This window comes from Macrobrachium nipponense, chromosome 43 (assembly GCF_015104395.2).
Source record: "Macrobrachium nipponense isolate FS-2020 chromosome 43, ASM1510439v2, whole genome shotgun sequence".
In the NCBI taxonomy this organism is placed as follows: domain Eukaryota; kingdom Metazoa; phylum Arthropoda; class Malacostraca; order Decapoda; family Palaemonidae; genus Macrobrachium; species Macrobrachium nipponense.
Genome location: NC_061104.1, coordinates 53,445,885 through 53,464,431, shown reverse-complemented (window position 1 = coordinate 53,464,431; position 18,547 = coordinate 53,445,885). Strand labels below are relative to the sequence as shown.

At 48.0% G+C, this 18,547-nt stretch overlaps 2 protein-coding genes across 2 annotated transcripts; both read right to left on the bottom strand.

Annotated features, from left to right (window-relative positions):
• Positions 1 to 3,759: 3,759 nt before the first annotated feature.
• Positions 3,760 to 5,022, bottom strand: LOC135213924 (SRRM2 protein homolog rsr-2-like). The gene is made up of 2 exons (XM_064248018.1): positions 5,003 to 5,022; positions 3,760 to 4,696 (listed from the first exon to the last, which is right to left on the bottom strand). The coding sequence occupies exons 1-2, from the start codon at positions 5,020 to 5,022 to the stop codon at positions 3,760 to 3,762; spliced, it is 957 nt and encodes a 318-aa protein (XP_064104088.1).
• Positions 5,023 to 9,618: 4,596 nt separating this feature from the next.
• LOC135213923 (serine/arginine repetitive matrix protein 1-like) lies at positions 9,619 to 17,406 on the bottom strand. The gene is made up of 3 exons (XM_064248017.1): positions 17,106 to 17,406; positions 16,619 to 16,782; positions 9,619 to 9,957 (listed from the first exon to the last, which is right to left on the bottom strand). The coding sequence occupies exons 1-3, from the start codon at positions 17,404 to 17,406 to the stop codon at positions 9,619 to 9,621; spliced, it is 804 nt and encodes a 267-aa protein (XP_064104087.1).
• Between the last annotated feature and the right edge of the window lie 1,141 nt (positions 17,407 to 18,547).

The following is an 18,547-nucleotide window of genomic DNA, read 5'->3' as shown; positions in this document are numbered from 1 at the left end:
CACAAGTTCTACGGGGTGAGGTGGCATGCCTACCATCCTCACCCTCCACCAAATCCATTGAGAAAGTCCAAATCATGTCCAAAACCAATCCAAGTCATCAACATAAATCTGTGCCTTTATAGAGGGAGGAAGCAGAAGGATAAAAAAGAAAAGTTTTAGAAAAAGGAAAAGGGCTGACTTATTTAGTTGGATCAACAGCTGGGCACCAAGGCCCAGCAAGAAAGTAGTTCCCACCAGGCATCAGGGCCCAGCTGCTGAACCCTAAGGCCCCCATCCCCGGCAAGGCTTCAGCATCTGGGGGGGAGCGTCGGTAATGACGTTCTAACAAAAAAGGCTAAAGCATTTTTGGACATAGGTTTTGAAGGATCCTTCACCGAGCAACCAGAGAACCTTGTCTAGAACCTCCCAACTGTTTCGTTCTCTGCATGTAAAACTTTAGAGCCCTTACTGGGCAAAGAGACCTCTCAGTTTCCCTGCCGGCGAGACCCGATAAGCCTTTAACTTCGAAGTTTCTCGGCCAGGGATTAAAAGGATTTTCATTCTTCGCCAAAAATAAAGCTTTGAATGAACAGATGGCTGAGTCTAGTTTGAATCCAACTTTATCACTAAGGGCGTGCAGTTCACTAACTCTCTTAGCTGTCGCCAGTGACAAAAGAAACAAACATTTTCTCGTTAGGTCACAAAACGAGGCCAAATGCAGAGGTTCAAATCTTCCCGAGGACAAGAACTTCAGGACCACGTCGAGGTTCCAGTTAGGGGAGATGTAATCTTAGACTTAATGGTCTCAAAAGATCTAATTAGATCGTGTAGATCTCTATTATTTGCCAGATCTAGGCCTCTATTTCTAAAGACGGCCGAAAGCATACTCCTATAGCCCTTTATAGTGGCTACGGAGAGACGAGATTCCTCTCTCAAAAATAACAGAAAGTCGGCGATTTCTGTTACAGAGGTACTGGAGGAGGACAACTTCTTCGACTTGCACCACCTTCTAAATACTTCCCACTTAGACTGGTAAACTCGGATAGTGGAAGTTCTCCGGGCTCTAGCGATCGAGCTTGCCGCCTTGCGAGAAAAGCCTCTCGCTCTGACAAGTCTTTCGATAGTCGAAAGGCAGTCAGAGCGAGAGAGGGGAGGTTTTTGATAAACCTCTTCGAAGTGTGGTTGTCTGAGAAGATCCATCCTTTGTGGGCGAGGGATCTGGGGAAGTTACCTCCATCCACTCCAGCACCTCCGTGAACCACTCTTGAGCTGGCCAAAAGGGGGCTATCAGGGTCATTTTCGTCCCCTTTGAAGTCACAAACTTCCTGAGCACTTGCCCCAGAATCTTGAATGGGGGAAATGCGTAAACGTCTACATGAGACCAATCTAGAAGGAAGGCGTCGACTGTTAGAGCTCTGGGGTCTTCTACTACTGAGCAAAAAGACTTCTAGTCTTTTGAGAGGAACGTGGCAAAAGAGGTCGACATGAGGAGTCCCCCAAAAGAGACCAGAGCCTCCGACAAACTTCTGAGTGGAGGGTCCATTCGGTGTGAAGGACCTGGTTCCTCCTGCTCAGCCTGTCTGCTCTCACGTTTCCTTACTCCTTGAACAAACCTCGTCAAGAGGGAGATGTTCCTCTGGGATGTCCACAAAAAGAAGGTCTCTTGCAAGGTTCGTATAGGGCATACAAGTGTGTCCCTCCTTGCTTTCGAATGTAAGCAAGGGCGGTTCGTGTTTGTCCGCATTCACTTGGACTACCTTGTTCGTCACTAAAGGCTCGAAAGCTCTTTAGGGCCAGGTGTACGGCAAACAGTTCCTTGCAATTTATGTGCCAGGACACTTGAAGACATTCCAGGTGCCTGACACCTCTCTCCTCTCCCAAGGCTCAAACAAGCTTTTTCCGACGCGTCGGAAAACAATACAAGGTTCGGGTTCTGAGTCTCTAGGGAAGTACCCTGTTCTCCTTCAGTGGGGCAACCACCATTCTAATGGCGTTTCATCAATACTGGAATGGAAAACTGGTCGAAAGAAGTCCTGTCTTCATGTTCCACGATCTTCTGAGGAAGAACTGAAGAGGACGGAGATGAAGTCTTCCTAGAGGAAAAAACTGTTCAAGCGAGGAAAGGGTCCCTAATAGGCTCCCAGATAGACCAAGTTCTGGCTGGGGATCAGTTGGGACTTCTCGAGGTTCACGAGCAATCCTAAGGTCTTGATCAGGTTTCGTGTCAAAGCAAGGTCCTCCAAACACTGTCTCTGATTTTGCTCTGATGAGCCAGTCGTCTAGGTACAGAGAGATACTGATACTTTCAGGTGAAGTCATCTCGCCACATTTTCATCAGGCTTGTGAGACCTGAGGAGCAGTGGAGGCCGAAAAAAACACAAGGCTTCTGAATTGGAAGATCCTTCCCCCAGTCATGAAACGGAGGTACTTCTTCGACAAAGGATGAATCGGGACGTGAAAATAGGCATCTTGGAGATCCAGAGAAACCATCCAATCCCCGTTGGCGAAGAGCCGCAAGGACTGACGCAGAAGTCTCCATGGAGAACTTCTGTTTCTGAACAAATTTGTCGAGAGCACGGACGTCTAGAACTGGTCTCCAGCCCCCCGAGGCTTTCGCAACCAAGAAAGGCGATTGTAAAACCCTGGGGAGCTTTGATCCAGCACTAGTTCTATTGCTCTCTTGTCCCACATTTGATCCACCACTCGTTGAAGAGTATCTTTCAGCACAGGGTCCTTGTAATTGGCGGACAATTCCCGCGGAGTTGAAGTCAGGGGAGGATTGACCAGGAAAGGAATAAGGTATCCTTTCTGTAGAACAGACATTGACCAAGCGTCTGTATCGATGAGTGTCCAGGCTTCCGCAAATCCCCGGAGCCTGGCACCTACTGGTGTTTGGAGGAACGCAGCTTCACTTTCCCTTTTAAAGGGACGGAAAGAAGCTCTACCTCTCCTCTCAGTCGCTTTCCTTTTTGAGGGAGCTCTAGGGGAGGGAGGACCTCCTCGAAAGGGGCTGCAGAGGCGTATTAACACCTTCTTCTCTCCCACCGCCACTGGTCTCCTTTTTCTGGACGATTGAAGGAGAAGATCCTGTGTCGCTTTCTCCGTCAGCGAACGGGAAATGTCCCTCACCAACTGCGAAGGGAACAAAAAGTCAGACCTGGGAGCGAATAACAATGCTGCCCTTTGAGAATGAGATACTGCTTTTGTCAGAAAAGCGCTAAAAACAGACCTCTTCCTCAAGAGACCGGCTCCAAATAAAGAAGAGACTTCCCCTGAGCCGTCCTGTACCGCCTTGTCAATGCACGACAAGATCGAGAGGAGTACGTCCGGATCGAGGCCTTCCGAGGCATGGGCCTTCTTGGCCATCACCCCAAGGGACCAATCCAGGAAGTTGAAGACTTCCAAAATATGGAAGAGTCCCTTGAGGAGATGATCCAGCTCCAAAAGACCCCAAGTTATTCGTGCATTATGAAGCTATGTCTCCCTGGATGCGTCTACCAGACTGGAAAAGTCAGCTTCAGCCGAAGCTGGGATGAGAGAGACCCATATTCTCCCCAGTCTGGGGGATTCCCAAATAACCTCTCTTGCCCGTAAGTCTAGCGGGAGGCATGCAGAACACAGTTCTAACCAACTCCTTTTTGGTTAGCATCCAGCTATCCAGAGACTGAAGAGCACTCTTCATAGAAATCGTCGGGCCTCCCCATCTCAGAAAAAGACGACGGACTTTGGTCGTCTTGGAGCACGAAAAAAGGGAGCGTGGAGAAGGAGCAGCGGCAGGGGTCAAGGCATCTCCGTATTCCCTGAATGAGGAGGGAGCTGGTCAAAAACTTTGTAGTTAGACAAGCCCTTCTCTGCCTTTGAGGTCTCCGTCTTTCCTGAGTCCTCTTCCAAGAAAGGATCAGAAGGAGAATTCAACTTCAAGTCTGGGTCTTCCTGCCCAATTTCTCTCTCTGCGGGAGACAAACTCCTAATTGGAGAGGGGCTAAGAGTGTGTACGGAGCCCCTATGAATCAAAGCAGACGTCTCGCGCCTGGTTGGCGCCTCGCGCCTCTCTGGCGCTACATCCCTGTACGGATTACGCCTGTCTGGCGCCTCGCGCCTCTCTGGCGCCTCGCGCCTCTCTGGCGCTTCATCCTTGCTTGGACGACGCTTGTCTGGCGCCTCGCACCTGGCTGAATCCTCGCGCTTGGCTGGCGCCTCGCACTTGGCTGACGCTGCTGGCTTGGCAGACGTGTCACGTCTGGCTAAATCCTCGCGCCTGTTAAGCTGCTCGCGCTTATCTGGCGCTTCAATCCTATAAGACGCTTCTCGTCTGTAAGAAAACTCGCGCTTGTCTGGCGCTTCATATTCGGCGTACGACTCTCTATCAGAAGACATCTCACGCCTATAAGACGCCTCACGTCCCACAGGAGCCTCACTCCTGGCGGGAGAAGGAAGACGAGACTTCTTGACAGGAAGCTTCACGTCTTTCCTACGAGGAGGATCCTTCGAAAGAACTCCTACCAAGGCGGATAACTGTTCTTGTACAGCTAAGATAATCCTCTTGGAAGCCTCTCCGGCGTCGTCTTCAACGGGAGAGGGAGACCTCGAAGGAGTTTTGTCAAAGCCAGGAGACGTCAAAACCCTCCTAGCCTTCTTGATCGAGGAAGGTGCTTCTTCAGAAAAGCGTTCGGGGCTTGAATCCAATACAGGTTCTTTCCAGTGCCTTTTCAGGGGCCTGGAAAGGTCCGAATCCTTCCACCCTCGTTTAGGAGAGGGAGAGGCGGACGACGAGAAGCACTCTCGGAGGACGCTTTTCCTATAGCGGTCCTGAGCAGTCTGTCGAACTACAGAGCCTGCTGAAGGGACGCCTGACCGGGGGGAATTCTCCACAACCTCCGTACGGCTTTCGACTTTTCTTCTCCTCTGGGCTTGGGAGCTTGAAAGAGTCTAGGCCTGGGAGCGTCGCAGAGCGGTCAGACGCCCCCTCCACAAACACTGGGGGCACTCACTTCACTAAAAAAGTCACTTTCACAATCCTTACCTTTCATGGCAGCCAGCCATTTTGGATTTCATCCTATGAACGTAGTTTTCAGATCAGCGATTTCTGAGGCCGAATCTGAATGCAAAGCTTGTGAGGGCCCTGATACAGAATTAGAATCAAATGCATAGTTTAATGAAGAGTTAGAATCATTAATAGGCTCAATGGGCCTTGTACTACCCGCACCCTTAGATGCAGCCCTTCTCACTCTATCCCTCTCTAACTTCTTCAAGTAAGAAGTTAGAGTCTTCCATTCCTCAACCTCTCGCACTCATGACAGGTGTTAGTTAAAGAACAGTCAAAACCTCTACATTTGCGGCATACAGTGTGAGGATCAACCGAAGCCTTCGGTATCCTCACCTTGCAGCCTACATTCACACACACACTCACACAACCACTTGAATCAGACATTCTTGAAGAAAAATCAAAAGCAAGTCCAAATCCAGTCCACGGTAGCGAATGCCAAAACAACGATCCAGGTACGTCACCAAAAAGTCCAATAAAGATGATCAGTTGTCTTGAAAAGCGAATTCCAGTCAGGAGGTAGTAACAATGATGTTGATACCACCGGCGACAGAAAAAATATGATAGAAAACGGGAATGGTTCCTAGTCCTGCCACCCAGGGCAGGCCGGTAGATCACCTGACCTACCTGTAGCGAGTGGCGCGAAATTTGAATTTCTGTCGGGGACGACTGAGTCTTAGCTATGTATATATCTGACAGGTAAGTTGATTGTATGAAAATGATATTGTTAAGATACAATAAAGTTTGTTCATACTTACCTGGCAGATATATATATAGCTGTATTCTCTGAAGTCCGACAGAATTCTAAAACTTACGACACACGTAGTGGGAGTTGGGTGGTTAGTACCCATTCCCGCCGCTGGGAGGCGGGTATCAGGAACCATTCCCATTTTCTATCAGATTTCTATCTCCACTGTCTCCTGAGGGGAGGTGGGTGGGTACTAAAAATATATATATCTGCCAGGTAAGTATGAACAAACTTTATTGTATCTTAACAATATCATTTTGATCATGAAACTTACCTGTCAGATATATATATAGCTGAATCCCACCTTTGGCCTGGGGTGGGAGAGACAGAAAAAGTATTTTAGGAAACATATAAATGTAGATGATTGACATCTTGGTTCCTTACCTGTTAGCATAGATGACTTCGTGATTACTGTCACCCAAGCCTGCTTCTGCTTCACTAGAGTTACCAACAAGGTAGTGACCTGTGTAGTTGGTGCACTCTAGATGATCTGTCAACGGGGACGGGACCACAATGTGACTAGACCATGACCATACTTCTGAGGGCAACGAGGCAAAAACCACCACCTAAGTTAGCCTAACAAAAAACTCCCATATACCAAAGGCTATAGGAAGGGACGACCGTACTCGGGGGCGGCCAACCCTACAACCATAAACATTGCAAATATTAAAAAAACAACTCACCTACCCTTTTCTATGGGAAAGGATGAGTGCTACCTCCTGCCCCCAAAATAGTGTCTGCGGCGACGTATGGTCCAAGAGAGTAACAGTTTTCATAGGTCGTTCTCACCTCCCGTAGGTAGTGCGAGGCGAACACTGAGTTACTCCTCCAAAAAGTAGCACTTAAAATGTCTTCAAGAGCCATGTTTTTCTGAAAGGCTATCGAGGTCGAAATAGCCCTTACTTCGTGCGCGTTAACTTTTAACAGCCTAAAGTCACTGTCTTTGCAAGAATAGTGCGCCTCCTTTATGGTGTTTCTTAAAAAGAATGCCAGTGCTTCTTTGACGATGGCATATTTGGTCTCTTGACCGAACACCAAAGTTCTCCCTCAGTAACCTCTACAATCCTTTGTTCTACGAAGATATTCTCTAAGATCCCTAACGACACAGGACTCTTTCTGGCTCTTGACCAATGATCTCTGCCATACCCTTGATCTCGAACGTTTTAGGCCAAGGATTGGAAGGGTTTTCGTTCTTAGCCAGAAAAGACATACCCAAAGAGCAGACCGCATTATGCCCTTTGAAGCCGACGTGTTTACTAATAGCCTGTATTTCGCTAACTCTCTTCGCCGTCGACAGAGCAGTTAGGAATACAGTTTTCTTCGTCAAATCTCGTAGAGAAGTAGAGTAAAGAGGTTCAAAGCGATTGACATTAAATATTTGAGGACCACATCCAGGTTCCACGAAGGTAACTTTGGTAGCGGCACCTTGGTAGTCTCGAAAGATCTCAATAGATCATGGAGATCCTTGTTATTAGCGAGGTCAAGACCTCTATGGCGAAAAACTACAGACAAGACGCTTCTGTAGCCTTTAATGGTGACACTGCAAGCTTCAGATCTTGTTTAAGATAAAGCAAGAAGTCGGCGATCTGGCTCACAGAGGTAGTGGTAGAGGAAACTCCTTTTCTCTTACACCAACTTCTAAAGGCTGCCACTTCGATATATAAAACGATTGATGAAGGTCTCCTCGCGGTGGCGATACTTTAGCCACTGGTTTCGAAAAACCTCTCGCTCTGGCCAACTTCTGGATAGATCTGTACGCAGTCAGACTCAGAGGCGGAGAGGTTTTTGTGGTACCTCTCGAAGTGGGGCTGTTTGAGTAGATCTCTCCTTAACGGAAGAGATCTCGGGAAAATCCACCAGGTAAAACATCACCTCTGTGAACCAGATCGCTGCGGGCCAAAAGGGGGCGATTAACGTCAACCTCGTCCCCTCCGATGCTGCGAATTTTTCTCATCACTTCCCCCAGATCTTGAAGGGGGGAAAAGCGTAGAGATCTAGGCCCGTCCAATCCCATAGAAGGGCGTCTACTGCTACTGCCCCCGGATCGAGAACCGGGGAGCAATAAAGGGGGAGTCTCGCTGTCCTTGATGTTGCAAAAATGTCCACTAAGGGACATCCCCAAAGACCCCACAGCTCTGGGAATACATCCTGATTGAGGGTCCACTCTGTCCGGCAATAATGTCCTGTCGACTGAGGAGATCTGCCCGGACGTTCTCGACTCGGCAATAAACATTGTAATATCGTGACTTCTCTCTCCTTTGCCCAAAGTAGAATCTCTTCCGCTAGAGCGAACAGGGAGCGAGAGTGTGTTCCTCCTTGTTCTTCAAGTATGCCAGGGCTGTGGTGTTGTCCGAGTTGACTTGAACTACACGACGGGAGACTTTGTTCTGAAAGAACTGGAGCGCTAATTGAACCGCTGCCAGCTCTTTGAAGTGATATGCCAGGTTACCTGTTTCCCCTCTCCAGGTACCTGACACTTCCTCCCCCCTAGAGTTGCTCCCCACCCCGTGGATGACGCGTCGGAGAACAACACTAGGTTGGGGTTCTGAAGCTTGAGGGATATGCCCTCTGACAGCTTCAACGGATCCGAGCCACCATCTTAGATGGTTCTTCACCTCTTCCGAGATGCTTAACTTCATGTCAAAGTTGTCCTTGTCTGTCCAGTTGTCCGACAAAGAACTGAAGAGGTCGGAGGTGTAGCCTCCCCAGGGAAACAAACTTCTCCAGCGAGGAAATGGTCCCCAGCAGACTCATCCATTCCCTCACCGAGCATGAATCTTTCCCTAGAAAGGCTGACACTGTTTCTATGCCTTGTTGCTGACGTTCCTGGACGGAAAAGCCCGAAAAGCCACTGAATCCATCTGAATCCCTAGATACACGATGGGACTGTGGTTGGGGGTCAGAATGTGACTTTTCGAAGTTCACCAGAAGTCCCAGGGACGCAGCTAAAGACAGAGTCGTTTGCATGTCCTTCAGGCACCGGGTCTGCGAGGAGGCTCGTATGAGCCAGTCGTCCAGATAGAGCGAGATTCTGATGTTGGAAAGATGGAGCCACCTCGCCACGTTCTTCATTAAGATGGTGAAAATAAAAGGGGCCGTACTCAGTCCGAAACAGAGCCCTGAATTGAAAGACCTTCCCTTTCAGGACGAACCGAAGGTACTTCATTGATTGGGGATGCATCGGGACGTGAAAGTAGGCGTCCTGTAGGTCGAGTGATACTATCCAATCTCCAGGTCTTAAGGCCCCCAGAACTGACTGAGGAGTCTCCATCTTGAACCTCTGCTTTTCTATAAAGAGGTTTAGACGACTTAAGTCCAAGACCGGCCGCCACCCTCCCGATTGTTTCGGTACAAGAAACAATCTGTTGTAAAATCCTGGCGTTGCCAGGTCTAAAACCTGTTCCGCTGCTCGTTTCTCGAGCATCTGCTCGAGCAGGTCGAAAAGTATCCTCCGTTTTGTTTGAGAATACGACGGGGACAAGTCCCTGGGAGTGGAAGTTAGCGGGGGCGGCTTTATGAAAGGGATCTTGTAACCCTTCTCTATGACGCCGAGAGACCAGGTGTCCGCCTCTCTTTCTCTCCAGGCTTCTGCAAACAACTGCAGCCTGGCTCCTACCGGTGGCTGCCTAAGGTTAACGATCTCTCACTTCTTGCCCCTAGACTTAGACGGGGTTCTACTCTCCAGGAAGGCTTTTCTTCCTCGTTTTGGGGTGACGATGGGCTAGCGGAAGTCCCTCCACGAAAGGGCTTCTGCTTTCTAAACGGTTGGGCTCCTGAAGACGTGGAAGGGCCAGCCGGACGTCTCGAAGACTGAGCCAACAGGTCTTGAGTGGCTTTTTCTTGAAGACTAACTGCCAGATCCTTCACCATAGCCTGGGGGAAGAGATGACTCGAGAAGGGCGCATACAAAAGTTCTGTCCTCCAGCAACAAACTCGTCGCCAGCAGAAACGTCGAAGTCGGAATGCCGAGGTCTTCTCGACGAGAAGAGAGAGGAGGCCATGATGGGATCTCTTCTCTAACCTGACGTCTACCATCACCTCTAGACGAACCCTGGGGAGCAGAACGAAGCCTAGAGGGCGAAATATCAGGAGAAGGGGACGAAAGAGGCGCAGGTGGAGAAGACTGTCTTGTTCTCTTGATCGGAAGTCTATCGTCCTTCTTGCGACGAGGAACCGTCTCCTTCTGCTTAAGTAAAGCGTCCAGTTGCCGTTGCATAGCAATGATGATCTCCGTCTGAGAAGTCTCCTTAAGCGGAGACGAGCTGCGCTTGTGAGAAGGTGAGGGGCGATGGGACGCCTTCTTCCTTCTCCCAGGAAACAGCCTTGGCTCTAGAGCGACTGGGCGCTCGAGGGCGTCATCATCTGATGACGTCCTACACTTCTTCTGGGGCGGAAATGCTACGCTCCGGAGAAGAATGCCACTCAGACATCGCATGACGTGAAGCGTCTAGATCTTGAAGAGTCCTTCCTCTTCAAAGGTCGCAAATCCGGACGAGATTCCCACCCCTTGCGCGGGGAGGACGCGTCGGAAGACGAGAAACAATCTCTCAGGATACGTGCTCGAGCACGCTCCTTAGCAGCCTGGGAAGCGTCCACATGAACTGCTGAAGGGACGTCAGATCAGTGGGGGATCCCCGTAACCTCCTTCGGCCTTCGACATGCCCTCTCCCTGAGTCCTGGGAGTCCGGCAGAGGTCCCAGCCTAGAGGCGCTATAGGGCCGATCTGACGCCCCCTCCACTTCACTAGGGGCACTATCACTGCACTTAGTTTGCCTGTTTTCAAGGGCAAGCACTTTAGATTCAAGCGTCTTCAATGAATCCAGAATAAGCGAAAGGGCATTACCCTCCGCAGACACCACTTGAGGGCCCGAAGGCAACACTACGGGGTTAGGAGACACAAAATCTAAAGGAGGGTTAGAAGGGGATACATTAAGACCCTGTCTGCTACCCGACTTACTCCTGGAGGAAGACCTCCTGATCCTGTCACTCTCTAATTTATTTACGTAGGATTCATAAGTCTTCCATTGTACATCATCCAAACTTTCGCACTCATTACAGCAAAAATCATACTTACAAAACTTGCCCCTACAACTTTACACAATGTGTGAGGATCAACCAAGGCTTTTGGTAGCCTCACCTTGCATTCATCTTTCCAACACACCCTGGCGCTAGCCGAACTAGATCCAGACATATTTAAGGAAAAAAAACCAAGCCAAATTCAAAACAATCCAAAGTCACGTATGCCAAGCTATCGATCCAAAAACAAATAACCAAAAAGTCAAGAGGATACTCAAGCCAATGAAAAGTTTTCCAAAATCCTGAGGCGGAGGTGTGTAAACAGTTGTTTACGACACCGGCGACAGAAGAAATCTGATAGAAAATGGGAATGGTTCCTGATACCCGCCTCCAGCGGCGGGAATGTACTAACCACCCAACTCCCACTACGTGTGTCGTAAGTTTTAGAAATTCTGTCGGACTTCAGAGAATACAGCTATATATATATCTGACAGGTAAGTTTCATGAACAAAATGGTTTTACATACAGTAGTACCTCGAGATACGAAAGGCTCTACTTACGAAAAACTCGAGATACGAAAGCCAATGCGAAAAATTTTACTGCTCTACATACGAAAAGTTTTCAAGATATGAAAGGTTGTTGCTGTAAAGTCCCGAGATTCGCCCGGACCACCGAGAACAATTTTAAACTCCCCGCCGCCAACCTGAGGGTAAAACTCGCCACCATCCTCCCGCTCTCCCATTGGTTCCTGATACTAGTCACCCCATAAGGTCCTGCTCTCCTATTGGTCAGCATCTACCCCTTGTGCTTTCAAGTATTCTATTGGTAAAAGGTTGCTGTAAATTGAAAAACTTATTCATGCAATACATTTAATAAAAAAAAGATAGAATAAAGAATAGAAATGAATGGTTATCATACTGTTTGGTAGTTTCAGTAGTTGAAGAGAGATAATGAAAATTTATGGCTTACTGTATAAAAGTGATTGCTTGGCGATCGTTCGATACTAGTAAGTGCTGGATGTAAACAGACGTTTGGAAGCTTTTTTTTTTGTTTGTTTATTATAGTTAATGGTTACTTAATAATTATTTGAAATGAGTACATGCAATACATTTAATAAAAAAAAATGATATTGTTATTGTACAATAAAGTTTCATACATACTTACCTGGCAGATATATACTTAGCTATAGACTCCGTCGTCCCCGACAGAAATTCAAATTTCGCGGCACACACTACAGGTAGGTCAGGTGATCCCGCCGCCTGCCGCTGGGTGGCAGGAATAGGAACTATTACCGTTTTAAGCCAGATTTTTCTCTTCCACCTGTCTCCTGAGGGGAGGTTGGGTGGGCCATACGATCGTATATATCTGCCAGGTAAGTATGTATGAAACTTTATTGTACCCCCAACTCAACAATATCATTTTCATACATTCAACTTCCCTGTCAGATATATACTTAGATTGATTGGCACCTTTGGCGGAGGGCAAGAGACAGCTAATTACTGACCTAATAGGTAAACAACATATGTTGTAGGTAATACAAGTTAATTAATAATACCCTAGTTCCTACTGTTTAGGCGGAGATTTCTTAGATTGTGCTGAGAAGTCTGCTTCGCCGTCAAAAAGCTTCAGCGGAGGTGGGTGGGCCCTCATGGCTGAGAACTCTTGAAAAGGACTGTCAATGGGGTCTTATCCACTTACTCAACAGAACCTAATGGCAATTGTCACTGGAGTCTTATTCCACACTTACATGGACAAATACCTATGCCTCTTGGCATATAAAGGAGTAAAATACTGATCCCGATCACCCGATCCTAACCGTGGATTAGTAAATATGATTGAAAGGCGTTATCCCCAAACACCTTTCAAACAACCTAAAAACTCAACACCAATAATTTTAAAATCACAATATATAAAATATAAGGACAAAAATTAATATTAAGGATCAGTCTTCTCTCCTTTCCCCAGCACTGTATCCGCTGATACATAAGGTCCTAGAGAGAAGCATTTCTCATATGTCACTCTCACATCTTTCAAGTAATGTGAGGCGAACACTGAGTTACATCTCCAATATGTGGCCGCTAAGATGTTCTTCATTGACATTGTTCTTTGTTGAACGACAATGATGTAGCGACTGCACGTACTTCGTTGTGCTTTTACCCTTAAGGTCTTATATGCCTCACTATCACAGCTCATGCTTCGTTATGATGTTCCTAACAAAAAATGTTAAGGCATTCTTTGACATAGCTCTTCTAGGGTCTTTAACTGCACACCATAAACTCTGATTGCAACCCTGCAACTGCTTCTTCTTCTGCAGGTAAAATTTCAAAGTTCTCACAGGACATAAAGTTCTTTCCATTTCATTCCCAACTAATTGAGAAAGGCCTTTTACTTCAAAAGTCCTAGGCCAAGGTCTCGAGGGGTTTTCATTTTTTGCTAGAAATAAAGGTTTAAAGGACAATACAGCTGAATCCTTCTTAAACCCACTCTAGAGTCAAGCGCTTGCAGCTCACTCACTTTTCGCAGTGGCGAGAGCTATTAAGAAAATGCATTTTCTAGTCAAGTCCCGGAAAGTAGCTTTATCGGGAGGTTCCAAATCTCTCCGACATAAGGTATTTGAGAACCACATCCAGATTCCAACTAGGGGCGAGAGAAGTTCTTTAATTTTTTAGTTTCAAATGATCTAATCAAATCATGCAGATCTTTGTTATTCTCTATGTTCAGGCCCCTATTCCTGAACACAGCTGATAACATGCTCTTATAGCCTTTAATGGTTTGGACACTGCCAGATGAGATTCTTCTCGTAAAAACAAAAGAAAATCAGCAATTTCGGTCACAGAGGTATCGGAGGAGGACAGCTTCTTCGCCTTACACCATCTACGGAAAACTTCCCACTTCGATTGGTATATCCGCATGGTTGAGGACCTTCTTACTCCAGCAATTGCTTTTGCCGCTTCGCGAGAAAAGCCTCTCGCTCTGACCAATCTTTCGATAGTCGAAAGGCAGTCAGAGCGAGAGCGTTGGATAGTTTGTCTATACCTCTCGAAGTGGGGTTGTCTGAGCAGATCTGTCCTTTCGGAAGAGATCTGGGGAAGTCCACTATCCATTCCTGTACCTCTGTGAACCATTCTCTTGCAGGCCAATAAGGAGCGATCAATGTCATCCTCATTCCCTCCGAGGACACAAACTTTCTCATTACTTCCCCCAGCATCTTGAATGGGGGAAAACACATACGCGTCTATGCCCTCCCAATCCATGAGCATGCATCTATGGATAGGCTCTGGGATCGTCCCCCAGCGAGCAAAAGTTCTCCATCCTCCTGGATAGGAATGTTGCAAACAGGTCCACTTGCGGCTTCCCCCAAAGAGACCATAGTTGCTGGCAGACTGTGAATGAAGGGTCCACTCTGTTGGAAGGACCTGGTGGTTTTTCCTGCTCAATCTGTCTGCTCTTATATTCTTCCCTCCTTGAACGAACCTCGTCAGGAGTCGAATCCCTCTTTCTTCTGTCCATATCAACAGATCCCTTGCTAGTTGGTAAAGGGAGAAAGAGTGTCCCCCCCCTTGTTTTTCTTATATAAGCCAGAGCCGTGGTGTTGTCCGAGTTGACTTGGACCACCACGCCTCTGACTTCGTTCTCGAAAATTGCAGTGCTAAGTGCACTGCTAAGAGTTCCTTTGCATTTATGTGCCAGGCCTTCTGTTCTTCTGTCCAACTGCCTGACACTTCCTTCGTCCTAGTGTTGCTCCCCACCCCGTGTCCGAAGCGTCTGAGAATAACACTAGGTGAGGGTTCTGAAGGGCCAAGGACACTCCTTCGTTTCTTGTCAGTGGTCCTAACCACCATCGTAAGTGGTTTTTGATACTCTCTCTCATAGAAAGGTATCCAAAAGATCTCCTTTTCTTCTGTTCCAACTCCTTCTGAGATGGAACTGCAAGGGTCTCAGATTCAGTCTCCCTAGAGAGATGAACTGCTCCAGCGAGGAAAGAGTGCCCAGAAGACTGAGCCATTCCCTCGCTGAGCTTCGTTCTTTCTCTAGGAAGACCGAGATTTTCTCCAACCCTTTCGAGATTCTTTCCTGGGATGGATACGCTCGAAAACCCCGAGAATCCATCCGATCCCAGATAGACGATAGTCTGACTGGGGATTGTGTGAGACTTCTCGAGGTTTACGAGCAATCCGAGAGATCTGGTCAATTGAAGAGCTATCTCAATTGAAGAGCTATCTCCAAGTCCTCCAAGCACTTTTGTCTTGTCTGCGCTCTTATAAGCCAATCGTCTAGGTAAAGAGATATCCTCACCCCCTTCAGATGTAGCCATCTTGCTACGTTTCTCATCAACGCTGTAAACACCTGAGGAGCCGTCGAGAGGCCGAAACACAAAGCCCTGAACTGATAAATCCTTCCCTGCACCATGAATCGAAGATATTTCTTCGACGAATGATGCAGGGGGACGTGAAAGTATGCATCTTGCAGGTCGAGGGAGACCATCCAATCTCCTGACGGAGAGCAGAGAGAACCGAGTTGGATGTCTCCATGGAGAACTTTGTCTTCTCCACGAAGCGATTCAATGCACTCACGTCCAGGAACAGGCCTCCACCCCCCCGAGGCTTTCGGCACCAAAAATAGGCGATTGTAAAAACCTCGGGAGTGCGGATCCTGTACTACCTCGATGGCCTCCTTCTACAACATTTGCTGCCACCAGTCCAAGAAGGATCTCTCTCTTTACAGGGTCCATTGTATCTCGCCGACAGCTCCCTCGGAGTCGTCGTCAATGGAGGGTCTGTTCTTGAAGGGGATGAGGTATCCTTTCCTCAGCACTTGCAGGGACCAAGAATCTGCTTTCATTGAAGCCCATGCTTCCGAGAATCCCAGAAGTCTGGCCCCTACTGGTGATTGGAGGATGGAATCTCATTTTGCGTTCTTCTTTGGAACTCTAATGGAAGATCTTTCTCTTTTCTCTCCTCCTATCTTCCTTGGGGCTCGGCTAAAAGCTCTACCTCGAAAGGGCTTGTTGGGCAGGTGTTGGCTCCCTCTTCGAGACAGAAGCAGCTGGCCTAGGCTTCTTTTAGCAGAATGTACCAGCAAATCCTGTGTTGCTTCTCAGTAAGCGTATGGGAAATGTCCTTTACCACTGAGAAGGAAACAGCTGTTTAGACAGAGGGGCGTATAAAAGAGAAGCCCTCTGTACTGGAGAGACTGCTTTGGTAAGAAAAGAACCAAAGACAGCCTCTTCTTCAATACTCCTGTCCCGAACAAGGGATGCCACTTCAGCCGATCCGTCCTGCACTGCCTTGTCCATGCATGCCAAAAACACTATGCAAGACTTCTGGTTCCAAAAACTGAGGGTCTTGAGTCTTGTTGGCCAAAGCCCCAAGGGGAACCAATCTAGGAAGTTAAAAAACTTCCAAGACATGGAATATTCCCTTGAGGAGATGGTCCATTTCAGACATTGTCCAGCTTGTTTTGGCTGCTGGAAGTGCATGCCTCCTTGCCGAATCCACCAAGGGTCGAGAAGTCCGCTTCAGCAGATGAGGGAAGAGAAAGTCCCATCGATTCCCCTGTGCTATACCAAATCCCTCTCTTCCCTGATAGCCTGGAAGGGGGACAGGTAAACACAGTCTTCCCCGCCTCCTCCTTGGTTTTAAGCCAATTCCCGACCGACTGCAAAGCCCTCTTCATTGAAATGGTCGGTTGCATCTTCAAGAAAGAGGAAGACTTCGCAGCCTTCGTACTCGAAAATAAAGACCGAGGAGAAGAAGGGGCAGCAGGACTCAGAGACTCTCCAAATTCTTTAACAAGAGGGCTGCTAGTATCTTATAATCAGAAAGACCTGCCCCCTTGTTTTCTTCAGAGTCCGAAACATCCTCTAATTCTGGTTGAGTTTTATTCGGAGAAGAGTGTGCGACCGGGGGACTCCTCTCTCGGGATGCACAGGGCTTGCAGCAACACTGGCTGCAACTGACAAGGGCTACGGTCGCTTGTGCGACATCTTGAGTCCCTGCCACAGGAGAGGCCGATGTTGTTCTTTTACCCTAAGGCCCTCCTGACAAGGACGGCGGCCGCTTGTGCGACAACTTTCGTCCCTACCAGGAGAAGTCCTTAAATGTCGTTCCCTTTTTTTTTTTTCATGATCCATTCCTTCCCGACAGGGGCTACGATCACCTGTGCGACACCTAGAGGCCCTGTCAGGGGAAAATTGATCTTGAGAAAAATCCCAAAGAGGAGCCTCCAAGTCCGCTTCAAACTCCGATAACTCATCCAAATTGTATTCTGGGTCGTACAAATCCTTGCGCTGCTTTCAGGCGCTCTAGACGCTTTTACGTCTTGTTTCAGCCGCTTCAGGATTTGCAGGCGCCTTGCGCCTCCATTCGGACGCTTCAGGCTCTTCAGGCGCTTTGCGCCTCTTTTCAGGCGCCTCAGGCTCTTTAGGCGCTTTGCTTCTTCTTTCAGGCACCTCAGGCTCCCTAGGCTCTTTGCTTTTCCTTTGAGGCGTTCTAGGCTCTCCAGGCGCTCTATGTTTCATATCAGGCGCTCTAGGAGTTAAATATTTCCTTTTAGCCACTTCAGGCTTTTCAGGCGCGTTGCGCCTCATTCCTTTTACTTGAAGAGCTTTACGCCTCATTTCAGGCGCTCCAGACTCTTTTCGCCTCGCCAAAAGAGTTCCAGGATCTTCAGTTACTTTGCGCCTCTTTCCCTCCCCCTTTTGCAGGACGCTTTTCAGGCGCCTCAGGCGCTTTCAGGCTCTTTGCGCTTCCTTTCAGGAGTTCGTCCGATTTCGGGAGTTCCAATTTTACTCCTCGATACGGACATCTCATGTGCTTTCTTTCTAGTAGGAAGTTCCCTATACACATCTTGTCGCCTTGACGGCGTTTTGCACTTGACAGATTAGGGCGCGGTACGTTGCCTCCATTTCCACGTACTCGCCTGACGTCTGGCTGGCGCCAGGCTTCTGGCAGGCGCCTCGTCCGAGCTCTCAGATAGTTCTAAAGGACGGGATCTTTTGATAGGGAGAAATCTATCCTTCCTTCTAGGCTGATCAGATTTAAGAACTCCTACTAGGGAAGATATCTGTTTCTGCATATCCTCTAACATCTTCTTAGCTACGTCTCTCTTTCCAACCTCCGATGCAGGAGAAGAGGCTTCTGAATATACATACTTCTTCCTCTTTTCCGGAGGATATTCTTCCGGAAATTCCTCAGGGCTTGAGTCGAATGAAGGAGACTTCCAAGTTCTCTTCGAAGGTCTCGACAATCTATCTGAACTCCATCCTTTTTTAGATGAGGAATCAGACGAAGAAAAACACTGTTTCAGGACGTCTTTCCAACGACTATCCTTGGCAGCCCGGGACGTAACTACAGGATCTGCCGAGGGGACGCCTGACCGGTGGGGATTCTCTGAAACCTCCCTGCGGCTTTCGACATTTTCTTCTCCACTGGTCTTGGGAGCTTGAAAGAGGTCTAGGCCTGGAGCGAGACAGAGCCGATCAGACGCACCCTCCACTTCACTGGGAACACTTTCACTGCACTTACCTTCCAGTTCTTTAATTTTTTGTTCCATATGTTTAAGCGAAGCTTTCAGACTCGCAATTTCCGATGTTGAGCTTGCCGAGTCCGATAATCGGGAAGGTAAAGCTGTATGGGAGGAAACAATAGGGTTATCAATAGGCAATAGTCCGCTAACTGGCTCGTTAGAGACCGACCTACTTACACTCTTGGAAGAGGCTTTTCTAGCCCTATCTCTACTCCAACTTTCTTAGGTAGGAA